This window comes from Schistocerca americana, chromosome X (assembly GCF_021461395.2).
Source record: "Schistocerca americana isolate TAMUIC-IGC-003095 chromosome X, iqSchAmer2.1, whole genome shotgun sequence".
Lineage (NCBI taxonomy): Eukaryota > Metazoa > Arthropoda > Insecta > Orthoptera > Acrididae > Schistocerca > Schistocerca americana.
In genome coordinates, this window is record NC_060130.1 from 197525808 (window position 1) to 197539422 (window position 13615).

Genomic DNA, 13615 nt, shown 5'->3' on the forward strand with positions numbered 1-13615 from the left:
CTGCCACTGCCACAACACTTTACAGAATTCATGCTGCACGCAACACAATTGTGAGTGCACTTCAGACTTCATTGAGTAAGTCGCCAGGAGACGGACGGAAACGTCAAATTTACGTCGCTTTCCGAGTCATATTCATTCGCAAATGAGGCGTTATTAAGGTAGTTAAGTGTTCCAGCAAGTACACATTGATAATTCCCATATGAATATTCCAATAGCAAAAAGAGCCCGTTAGTGTGAAACCATCAGGAACTACATTAATATCAAACCTTAAGAACTCGAGACAATACGTGGACTCTTCCTTTTGCTGGGTAACCTCTTATTGTTATTTAGGATTCTCTCTGTCCTAGGAGCAATGCAAATGGAACTTCACATTCATGAGGCGCTTTCCGCTATTCTTGACAAACATCAGCAACTTATAATCACAGCAAGTACCATCTGTGTGATGATAATGGTACAGGTCGTCAGTGGACGTCGTGGTGTTATGCTGTCAAACTGCTTACAGTAACGTTAATGGTGGCGCACATAATCTAGCGCTGAGTGCCTAAGTGAAGATAGTGTGGTGGCGTCACCGCTTCTCTTTATTTGGCATCAGCTTGAGTAATCTGATTCATCGAACATAGTACTCCATTGACGAGCTGCTAATGACACAGTATGACTACAGAGATCATCGTGCGGGTATTACATTGATTCTGCAGTGCATTTCTTGACAAATACGACCGTCAGCTATGCAGCTGAAATGACTCACAGGTACTGTATATTGCACTTGGTTAAGTGATCAGCTCGCTGCAATTCTGCTTCTACTGTTTGTAAATACTTGTATACTGACCATTCGTTATTTGACTAAATATGCGCTACAATCTGATTTGCATTGTATATGACATGGGTTTGCGCCATCACAATACAATGACTAAGGAATGAAGGCCGTTGAAGTCCCATTACACTGATAACAAGACAAATGTTCACAAATCGCTTGTATTGCCCCAAAAAACAATTGAATCTTAAATATCAAACGACAAACGTCAACACTGTCACAGGGCTTTAAATTCAGCAACGGCAGCGGATGAAAATTTGTGCCCAACCGGGTTTAGAACCTGGACCTCCTGCTCATGAGGCACACGTGCTGACTATTGTACTATCGGGATGCAACGGTCAACCTCCCTGCAGGACATATCTACACACGCTTCTCATCAGACACAGACTCCCATCTGCATACCAAATATGCCATACTCGCCCCCCTCCCCCCGGCCATTATTCCACTCGCTCACAGCTACACTGCATTTGAAATGTGCAACGCTGGACTCGAAATAAGTGTGAGGGAAGAACTGCAAAGTGACTTAAGTAAAGCTAGACAATATGCAGAAATGTTGAAAAGTTTGATCGACTATATGGACCTTCCCACAGATACGCAAACAGGCAAACGAGAGTGTGTATATACTAGGCCTAAGAAAATCTCTCGACCTGTCTTAAATACCAATGTTTTTCGTGTTCCACTAATGAATAAATACGATGTTCTAAGTGCAGACAGCTCAGAATCACGGACAAAAAATCTCAGTGTAACAGGTAACTGCTCGGAAAGATCTGTTGAACAAAAAAGTGCCAGCAGAAACACGTTACCATCAAATACTATTAAACGAAAAAATCGTGTGAGAGCAACTTGTAATAAAACTGAACACGAGACAAAAAAGGAAACAGAGAAGAAGAAGGAAGAAATATACATATTATCGACGAGTCATGGCAAGGGACTAGCTACAATCATGTCTGATATGCAGTCCGAATATAAAGTGATTGGAATTTCGAAACCTGGTGCTCCTCTACGAGAAGTGCTGAAAAACTGTGAAAGTTCCGTGAAAAGCGACGTGTCATAATCGGAGGGGGAAACGATGTCTATAAAAATGAAAGCAGCCTTGCTGTAAGAACACTCAAAGAATCGCTAGGAAAAATTTCACAGGCGAAGGTATTTGTTGTAAACATTCCCTACAGACACGACTTAACGGAAGACTCGTGTGTAAACAAAGAAATCATCGCGACAAATCGGAAATTCAGGAAGATTTGTAGCGGTTTTGTGCACACAACTTTCATTGAAGCAACGAGTTCAGTAAGAGAGCATTTTACTAGACATGGACTGCACAGAAACAACCTAGGCAAGACAGTGCTGGCGAAAGAAATTCTCCAGGTGATAAAGACAGCAGGAGTGGGTGCCTATGTAAAAATAGCACTACCTGCAACAGGTTTTCTGCCAATGACAACAGAAAAGAAAAGTGCACCAACAGCATATGAGGAAGAAACATCTGCAGATACACCCTATGATGAAAAAATTACAACTGTGCAAACATGTAAAGCGTCACAGTCACCAGTGGCATTATCAGTAGCAGCAGTGGAAAAGAAAGTAACAGTAGCATCAACAGCAGAAGTTTCACCAGCAATAGTAACTATAATGCCTCTAAAAGGAGAAATGAGAATTGCAGCAGGAGAAGCAGCATCAAGTGTTACGTGTAGACGGAAAACAGCACCTCCTGTCCGTCTAAATGATTTTTTAGTGGAAGGCAGCAGGATGAAGCAGCCCAGGAGATAAGTAGTGTAACAAATTTCACAACACCTCACCAAAACGTTCAATCTAAAATAAACAACAATTATGATCTTAAAATTTGCTATCTGAATGTTCAAGGACTAATAGATAAAGAATTTATTGTAAACAGTTTTGGACTAGATAACAAATTTGATATTTTCTGTCTGAGTGAACATTGGGTTACTGAGAGTGTACTTACAGTTGTCAAACTTGATAACTATAATGTAGCAAATAGTTACTGTAGAAAACTGCATATAAGAGGTGGTGTGGCAATATATATTAATCAGTCATTCAGCTGCTCCATTGTTAAGTTGGACCTAGATTATTTATGTGAGGAACAGAACTTTGAAGCCACTGGTATAGTTATGGACAGTCTTAAGTTAGTAATAGTATCCCTTTACAGGTCACCTAAGGGTATCATCAATGTATTTCTAGAAAAATTGGACATGCTGTTAGAAGTACTAAGAGGGACCAGATGGTTGCATTATGACATAGTAATTGGTGGAGATCTGAATGCAGATTTTGATATAACAACACATAAACGTACTGTGACTGAGTTGAAAAACCTTTTAAGACAGTGCAATTTGCACTCAATCAATAACAGGCCCACAAGAGATAAAGCATGTCTTGACAATATTTTTGTCAACTTTAAAACTACAGAAGAATCATGTGCTGTTACAGCGTTTCCATTTTCAGATCATGACTCTGTATCTTTAAACTATACAAGTAGGTTCTGTATTGATAATAGTAATATTCCTAAGCCTGTCCCAAAAGTTATAATCACCAGGTCTGTCACAGATGACAAAATTGTTCAGCTCTGTAAGTCCCTTGCTGAGAGAGACTGGTTCAACCAATGTCATGGTGACACAAGTTATAGTCTTAGTGCTGATTTGTCAGGGAAACTATTATTTGAGAGATTTTTTAAAACATTTCTGACACAATTTAATGACAATATCCCCATAAAGAAATGCAAATTAACTGACAAAGGCTTTACAAACAGGGCTACAAACAGACAAAATTCATGGTTCACTAAACAATTATCAAGTATGAAAAACCAAGTTATGGTGTTGCACAATATATGTAGCAATCAGAAAACAGAACATGCCAGATTAGCCTATATAAAATGCAGGAATGAGTATAAAAAAGCCATCGTGGAAGCCAAAAAAGCACATAATTTCAATACCATTGATAATTCTACAAATAAGTGCAAAGCTGCATGGAAATTAATAAATGGTGTTGCTAAAGATGTAAGAAGCAAAAAAATTAATATAAGTCCCCAAAAATTCAATGATTTCTTTATTAAATCTGTTGAAAATATAGGAAATACTATAATCAAACCTGATATCAATTCATCAGAGTTACTTTCTAAAAATGTTTGCAGAACACCAACAGACACAGGTACGTTTATGTTCTCCGAGGTCTCACCTAGTCATGTCCTAAGCATTGTAAAACGGATGAAATCTTCAGACAGTGTAGATATATACGACATATCCTGTGATTTACTAAAGAAAGTAATAGACTATATTGTGTACCCCTTAACATTCTGTATAAATAAATGCATATCTGAAGGATATTTTCCCGAAGAACTCAAAGTGGCTAGGGTAATTCCAATATATAAAAAGGGAGATATGGACTCACCTTGCAGTTACAGACCAATCTCCATAGTTCCAGCTTTTTCTAAAATACTGGAATGTGTAATTTACCAACAGCTATCTGTCTATTTTGAAAAATTAGGAATAATTAGTGAATCTCAGTATGGTTTTTAGGAAAAAGTTGTCTACTGTGGATGCTATAGACTTTGTAGTCAAATACTTACATCAAGTGTTTGAGGATAAGGGCTATGCTCAACTCACATTTTGTGATCTAAGCAAAGCTTTTGACTGTGTAAAGCATAAGCCACTCCTAGAAAAACTGGAATTCTATGGCATTAGACATAACAGCCTCAAATTAATAAAATCATATCTTCAGAATCGTAAGCAAGTTGTTTGTGTAGGGAGAGAAATGTCGAGTATAGAGCAAGTCAAGGTAGGTGTTCCGCAGGGATCTGTGCTGGGCCCCTTTTTGTTTCTGATAATGATAAATGATCTGCCGTCATTTATCAAGTCCACCACTGTGTTGTATGCAGATGATACAACATTTCTTCATGCTAGTGAGGATTTCAATAGCCTTAAAACTTGTGCAGCAAAGACAATTGACCAAGCATCCTATTGGTTCAAGGCAAATGGATTCCTGCTGAATGAAAACAAAACACAGCAGATGGTCTGTAGTCTTAGAGACAAGCTTCTGTCAGACGATCCAAGTTATGTCAAATTTTTGGGGGTATACATTGATGATAAATTATCTTGGGGTCAACATGTACAATATATTAGTGGTAAATTGTCTAGAGTTATTTACCTGTTAAGGCGACTTATGGATTGTGTTCCTGAAAAATATGTTAGAACATCCTATTTTTCATTCTTTCAGAGTATAATAACATATGGAATTATTTTGTGGGGGAACTCTAGCTGTGTACATGACATATTAATACTGCAAAAAAAAAGCTATTAGGATAATTACTGGTTCTGCATATAAGGCACACTGTAAACCATTGTTCTGTGAACGGAAAATCATGACTGTTATAAACTTGTACATATACTATGTTCTAATTTATACGAAGAAGAAATTACCAGAAACAAAAACCAGAGAAAATGTACACAGCCACAATACAAGAAGGAATAGGTGCCTCTATATTCCTTACCACAGGTTGTCAAAGTCACTCAACAGCTACGAAATCATGGGGTACAAATTATTTAATAAACTTCCTCAATCTGTTCAAGAATTACCTGAACAATTATTCAAACAAACAATTCATGACTGGCTAGTCCTCCACCCATTCTATGACATTAGAGAATTTATCAACTGTAATATAATACTATAATGTTAACAAGAAACCTGTTGTTTCTTTCAAACTATTAATTGTATTTTAGTATGCATATGACGTTGTCTATTGCTGTAATGGCCGAATGACAATAAAATTATTATTATTATTATTATTATTATTATTATTATTATTCCCGCGAGGGTTCAGACGATGAACATGCCTGGGATAGATTGAAAAGGGCTGTTTATGGACGATGTGACCCACCAAACACTCTGAGGAATCTACTCTGAATTGTAATTGTGGAGTGGGATAATCTGGACCAACAGTGCCTTGATGAACTTGTGGATAGTATGCCACGACGAATACAGGCATGCATCAATGCAAGAGGATGTGCTACTGGATATTAGAAGTACCAGTGTGTACAGCAATCTGGACCACCAACTTTGAAGGTCTCGCTGTATGGTGGTACAATATGCAATGTGTGATTTTTATGAGCAATAAAAATGGCAGAAATGGTGTTCACGTTGATCTCTGCATTCCAATTTTCTGTGCAGGTTCCAGAACTCTGGGAACTGAGGTGATGCAAAACTTTTTTTGATGTGTGTATTTAGTTCCAGTGGTGCATTTATTTTGTGGACACATTTGAGGATCATTTTTCAACATTCAACAAATGCCAAAAAATAAAAGTTTTGAGAAAACACTTTTTTAAATATCATCCGGATATACTAATTACATAAACAAGATAATTTAACAATTACACAGCTTTTGTAGGCATGATTCCGATTGTGTGTTAAACTTTTCTAAAATTTACGTTGTTTATTTCAAGATAGAAGGACAAAGTTTACAAGTTTTCTTCAAAAGTCAATAAATGCAAAGACTGAAGTTAATACCTTTGTTAACTCATACATCCAAATTGATTTTTTCCATTTATTTTTTATCTTTGACATTAATTACAGAGAACGCTATTTTACTGCTCATTTTTCATAGAAATACAATAATGTAGTACAATGTACAGTGTACTATTATACTCTTCCAGATGTTTGATAAACACAAGTGCAAAATAGGAGCAAACACTATTGAAACATAACACAAAATGCTAGCTACCACAATACTAAAATGTAAATCATCTTCTTTTAACGAAGGAATGCCTTTATAAAACTCTTCTGTTACATTAAAATGCCTCATAAGTTTTAAGACTTATTTTTTATTTACCTTTTTGATCAAGTTCTTCTTGCCAAAGAAGGCTGATTTCCTTGCTTCTTGGATGCAGTTTCTGGATTTCCATACCTCATACCTCATCCTCTACAAGACTTGCATTATAAGTGTCCGATATTGACAACAATACCTTCTTCTTAGATTTTTAGAAGCAATCACTTAGATTTTCAGAAGCAATCACTTACTTAGCAATTATTTTGAAAGGCATCTCAGATCATAGGACTTTTAATGCACTGGACCTGAGATCCTTTACTTCCCAATCTTCATTTAGTATCTTGATGATGCCATGTTGTTCCAGCACTTTAAAGCATACAGTCACTGAAAGGATATCTTCCTTTTTCTCATAGCCTTTATCTACAAATAGTTCTTCTTGTGGGGCAGCATGAACTGTACAAGTCTCTTTTGTAAAAATGATGAAACCACACCACAGTTACTGAATCAACAGTCTTTTATTGCATATATGATGGATTTTAGAACAGTTAAAGTTGCATCATCTGGAGTAAAAAATAAAATCACTCAACTATCTGAGGTCATCCTTACCCAAGAGTTGCCATGGAACAAAAATTCTTTGGAAAAAGAATAAAAGGGAGACCATAAATTCAAAAAATACCACTCTCCTTCTCCCGTCTGACCGGGAATGCTAACAGGAAAATGATTTAATAGTGGAATACTGACTATTACAAAACTGGTCATGTATGCAATAAAACATTGCTGACTCAGCAGCTGTTGTGTGGTTTCTTCATTTTACAAGATAGTCTTTACCTTTTATACCAAAAACTTTGTCAGGATTATAGCTAGGACCACAAATAGGGAAATAATATACCAGCTATTAAATTTTATGCTTTATTCAATTCAGGACATTAGTGTGCACATATTATTGTGTTTTTATACTGAAAGATACAGGAGTCAGAAAACAAATGAATTTTGTTTGGACTATTTTCTGGCTGGGATGCCTCAAGGTTTCTGAGAAAATCCAATAGAGCACAGGCTACTTTCTTGCATTCTTCTGGTTCTTTTGTTTCAAGCCAAGTATAAAAAGCAATCTTTTCTTTTTTCTATGCTGTGGAGTGAATTACATTGCACAAATTGTATAGCCAATACTGGCTTGAATGGAATACACCACGTACATAGAGCTTTGGTGTTAGCTGATTCTCTTATATTTTGAAAAGCCAAAGAATCTGGTACACCTGCCTAACATCATGTATGGCCCCTGCGAGAATGCAGAAGTGCCGCAACATGACATAGCATGGACTCAATTAATGTCTGAAGTAGTACTGGAGGTAACTGACACCATGCATTCTGCAGGGCTGTCCACAAATTCATAACAGTACAAGGGGATGGAGATCTCTTCTGAACAGCTTGTTGCAAGGCATGCCAGATATGCTCAATAATGTTAATTTCTGTGGAGTTTGATGGGCAGTGGAAGTGTTTGAACTCAGAATAGTGTTCCTAGAACCACTCTGTAGCATTTATGTATGTGTAGGGTGTTGCATTGTCCTGCTGGAATTGCCTGAGTCCGTTTGAATGCACAAAGGACATGGATGGATGCAGGTGATCGGACAGGATGCTTACATACCTGTCACCTGTCAGAGTCATATCTAGACATATCATGGGTCCCATACCACTCCCAACTGCACATGCCCCACACCATTAGAGTCTCCACCGGCTTGAGCAGTCCCCTGCTGACATGCAGAATCCATGGATTCATGAGGTTGTCTCCATACCTATATACATTCATCCACTTGATACAATTCGAAATGAGACTCTTCTGACCAAGCAACATGTTTCCAATCATCAACAGTTCAATGTCAGTGTTGATGGGTCCATGCAAGGCACAAAGCTTAGTGTCGTGCAGTCATCAAGGGTACATGAGTGGGCCTTCAGCTCTGAAAGCTCATGTCGATGCTGTTTCATTGAATGGTACATGCGCTGACAGTTAATGATGGCCCAGCATTCAAATCTGCAGCAATTTGTGGAAGGTTTGCACTTCTGTCACATTGAACGATCCTCTTAAGCCGTCGTTGGTCACCTTCTTGCAGGATATTTTTCTGGCTACAGTGACACAGAGATGCTGTGTTCCATCGCTCATGTGCTCACTATAACATCACATTCAAACTCACTTAAATCTTGATAACCTGCAGTTGTAGCAGTAGTAACCAATCTAAAAAATGCACCAGACGCTTGTTTTCTTATATAGGCATTGCTGACTGGAGCACCATATTCTGCCTGTTTACATATCTCTGTATTTCAATATGCATCCCTATGCCAGTTCCTTTGGTGCTTTAGTATAAATCAAAATATGCTTTAACCACATTTGGATTTTCCTCCGTCATTATTGTATAGATAATTTTTGCACAAAGTTTGTGAACTTGTGGTTTGTTATTAACTGATTCTTTTTCTCTAGATCTTGTTCCTTTTGAGAATCTCTTTTTGCACATCCCTGATGATGCTTAAAATGTTGCGGCAGAACCAAGCTAGAATCAGGAGTTGTTGTTGTGTAAACCAATAACTCTTTTTGCAGAAAACTCTTTCACATTATCATTGGTAATGTCATTCTTCATTGTTATTCTCCCTTCAGGTCTCTCAGAAGCAAAGCAAAGTTTACATTTACAACTTTTGTTTTAACTGGCTAAGATCAAATATTGAGTTTTGCAAAAACCTGTAGTTTTCAACATCCTACAAAAACAACAAATATTTGCTGTTAACAAAACCAAATTTTGAACAATGGAGCATTTATCAGCTTTTGAGAAACCACCTCTCATTTATTAAACAGTATATTCCAAGTAATAACTCCCAGTATTTGTGTAACACATGACAAAAAAATGCATTTTCAGGTATAGTCCCAACAGTTTAAAACACTATATTATTTTTTATGAAGACCATTTACACAAACACAGAAAAGATAAAGAGGAGTTATCTAGTGTCTCCACAATAAATTCTTTTGTGTGGTTAACATGGATATCATGAAAAGTTTGAACTGATGTTAAAAAAATTGAAACTGTGTTGATTGGAACCCATATTAAACAGAACAGCTCATTTAGTAATACCTTTTTAAGTATTTCCTTCAGGGTGCAACTCCATATTTACCTATAATCATGAAATATATGTGTACTTACATGAACTAACATAGTCTAAATGAAAACATTCAGCTAAATAATGACCACAATGCTCCACTGGAGGCCTGTTATGCAGTCACTGACTATTATTTAAAGTGAAACTTCCTGGCAGATTAAAACTGTGTGCCAGACTGAGACTCGAACTCGGGACCTTTGCCTTTTGCAGGCAAGTGCTCTACCAACTGAGCTACGCAAGCATGACTCATGCCCTGTCCTCACAGCTTTATTTCTGCCAGTACCTTGTCTCCTACCTTCCAAACTTTACAGAAGCTCTCCTGCGAACCTTGCAGAACTTCTTTCAGGAGTGTTAGTTCTGCAAGGTTTGCAGGAGAGCTTCTGTAAAGTTTGGAAGGTAGAAGACGAGGTACTGGCAGAAGTGAAGCTGTGAGGACGGGGCATGAGTCGTGCTTGTTGGGTAGCTCAGTTGGTAGAGCACTTGCCCGCGAAAGGCAAAGGTCCCGAGTTTGAGTCTCGGTCTGGCACACAGTTTTAATCTGCCAGGAAGTTTCATATCAGCGCACACTCTGCTGCAGAGTGGAAGTCTCATTCTGGATTATTTAAAGTGATATTAAGAAAAATCATGTCATTGAAGATGTGGCACATAGCAGACATAATATTCATTTATCTGGCAGTATTGGCCAGGATACACAATGTTCTTCTTATAGTACCCTCCAGATACCTACTTATTTGTATATCTATTGTTCCTTTATGGATGAACCACATTTACAATTACAAAGAAGAAATCTGGTGCTGAAAAGTGACTGAAAACATTTTTTCACTAAAACAAAAAGGAAATTAAAAAGTAGCCCTCTCTGGATACTATAGATACAAATTTACATTTAAGAGCCCTCGAGTAGATTACATTGAATGCCTGATTGACCAACACTGAGGAACTCCTGCCAGCTATTTAAAAAAATCATCCTAAAATTAGTAGAATGAAGCAATATTTATTTAAGAGTTAATGAGCAATAGATGAAGATGAAGAAGATGATGGAGAAGAAGAATAATGTGAGATAAACAGAATGCCAATAATGTGGTGGAAAGTTAGAAGATGAAGAAACATTCAATATGCTTACAAGAAAAATTTATATATTTTAACTGTTACAATTTTTTATGGTTACTCATCTGTCAGAAAATAACTTCTTATTGCTGTGACTGCTGAGCCCTGCTTTCCTGAAAGAAATTGTAATGAGAAGGAAAAATAATCTAGTAGTTAAAGGACATTTAAACGTTACATCATTATGGAACAGTAGAGGGGATTAAAGACACTACTCCACATAATATATACCTATCATTAGACTTGTGGGAAAAAAGTTTTGTTTTCACAGATATTGGAGGCAAATGACAGTTGTTTTACAAGTAAATAGATGAATGTAGCACAATGATATGTTTTTTTACATCTTCAAATATCTGTTGTTGATAGTGAATTAGGACCATAAACAAAGCAGTAGCATTTGTTATTCATAACACACACATGATGGGTGACTTTTACATTCTACACTCATAACTTGCAGGAATCTCTGCACCATACAGCATTAAAACTTTTATTATAGCAAAGAAATTTTTCAAGTAATAGTTTAAGCAACCTGTCATTTTCACCCAAGTTCACATTAGAACAAAATACTAAGAATGAAGTGCATGTTAGAATAAAACAATAAACAAGGTGAAATTTGTGGGTTTTTAATCAATGTTTAATGTGAAATTTAGTAAGCCATTACAATTTCAATGTTCTTTACAGCAGAAACCAAACACTCAGAAGGTAATCAATGCAAACCTCTTAGTAAGGTACATTTGTGTCTTCGCAATGAACACTACTCTCTCAATTTTAAACTTTCTTCAGCATAGGTAAATCCAGTTCCTCTGGTACTTCTATATATTCAAGCTTAATTTTTGGTGGTTTAAAAGGAAATACTACTGGGAATGTGAATTTTGTGTCCATCAGCAATGTAACCTGTAAAAGCAACAAGGTTATGCAAATGCTGATAAATACAATACACAACGTGAAACAATGCACTTCCACAATAATCTCCCCCCCCCCCCCCCCACACACACACACACAAACACACACATACACACATGGCAGAAAATTTTGGAAATAATATTGAAAAACTATTTATATATGCTTGCTACTCATCTTGGATTCCTCCATTGTTGGTCACTGAAATTTATATTTCATGCAATGGGTAATTTATTTGTTAAAATCCTATGAACAAAATAAGGTGAAAACATGCATGTCAACTACCATTTTCATCGGTTCATGAATGTCCTCATTTGATGGTATTTAATGTCTAAATAGAACAAGACTTTTATTACAGTCACGAAAGACAGAATATAACCTAAATTATGTGTGCAACTGTGACTGTGGAGAAAAGGAGGCCTACAAACAAAAAGGATGACAAATATTTCAACGGGCTCTCCCCTGAGGTCCTGAATAAACACACAAAATGTCTGCATGTTTATAATACAAAACTGTCATGAACACCACATAGCATTTCACAGGAAACATTTAAGTAATCTTCCAAAAACACTCCATGAACTACTCACTTTGTTGAATAGCCTTTGCACTTTTCTGTAGATCTGTTAAATCTCCTCACAAAATACCCAGATGAAGTCTATATGCTCCAGTTTTAATAGTCTAATAACTACATGTCAACTTTTGTAGCCCCTTCTTAACATACGGTAATCAAATTTGTTTGCCCTGTATATTTTACATGTTTGATAAAATACTCAGTGGCTCAAATGTCTTGCAAACATGCATAGATACAATAATTTAGGAGTGTACCACTTCACAGATCACTCCTTTAACTTATCAATTAAGTTATAATTTCTTACGAAGTAGCAGTGGAGTCGATCCCAATTAACATTTATATGACTCATTTACACATATCCATGAAAAGGAAAATTAGGATTTAAAATCATTAGACACAGAGCACTAACTCATATTGGAGGAGGCTGGGGAAGGAAACCAGCCAAGCCCTTCAAAGGAACCGTTCCTGCATTCACCTCAAGTGATTTAGGGAAATTATGGGAAACCTTAAACTGGATATCTGGATGGGAATTTGAACCACCATCATCCCCAAATGTAAGTCAGTGTCATCCCCTCATTCATTTAAACATGTGCCCATTAAAGAAAAACTCCTGCTGGAAGAGATTAGTTGGATTATAGCTTAAAGGAATATTCTTATGAAGAGTATGTAAATTGGTAAAACCATGTGTTTTAACTGAATCATGTCTGATTCCCTTTTGAGTAAGAGTCTAAATACATACATCTGCATTTTATTTTTTTAAATTTTATTCATGTCAGAAGTACCAGGACACAAACTGTGCTGATTTAAAAATATACATATTTGTATACATGAGTAATTCAGAAACATATAAACATAATAAAATGAACACATAGGAAAAAAGAGTAAGAAATCAATATTTACATAATACACACAATAGTAAGAAATCAGTATTTACATAATATGCACAGAAGTAAGAAATCAATTTTTACATAATAAACACATTTACACTGGTTGTGTCCAGTATTTGGCAACATTGACTGCATTGCTATAAGCCAAGGCCAGTTCCAGTCCTGTACAAGAGTATGGGCAGAGACGACACTTCAGGAGATGGCTTGTAGTTTGTTCATCTCCACACTCACACAATGTGCCTCCGCCTTATGTGATGGCCCATTTCTTCAAGTTGTCCTTCGTTCTTGCAACACCGGAGCGCAGTCTGTTCAAGGACTTCCATGTGCACCATCCTTCTTGGTGACCAGGTGGCAGAGTTTCTTCAATTACGTCTTGCTCTGGATTGACAGGATGTCTTTTTTTTCACTTTGATCTCTGTCAGTTGGAACAGAAAACTGTAGAA

General features: G+C 36.8%; 1 protein-coding gene across 1 annotated transcript in view; it reads right to left on the bottom strand.

The window, feature by feature from the left end:
- Positions 1 to 11575: 11575 nt before the first annotated feature.
- Positions 11576 to 13615, bottom strand: part of LOC124554805 (unconventional myosin-Va-like) — a 50099-nt gene continuing 48059 nt past the window's right edge. Inside the window, exon 5 of the mRNA XM_047128460.1 lies at positions 11576 to 11708. Within this exon, the coding sequence (XP_046984416.1) occupies positions 11583 to 11708 (126 nt within the window). The 3' untranslated portion in view covers positions 11576 to 11582. The remainder of the gene's footprint in view (positions 11709 to 13615) is intronic.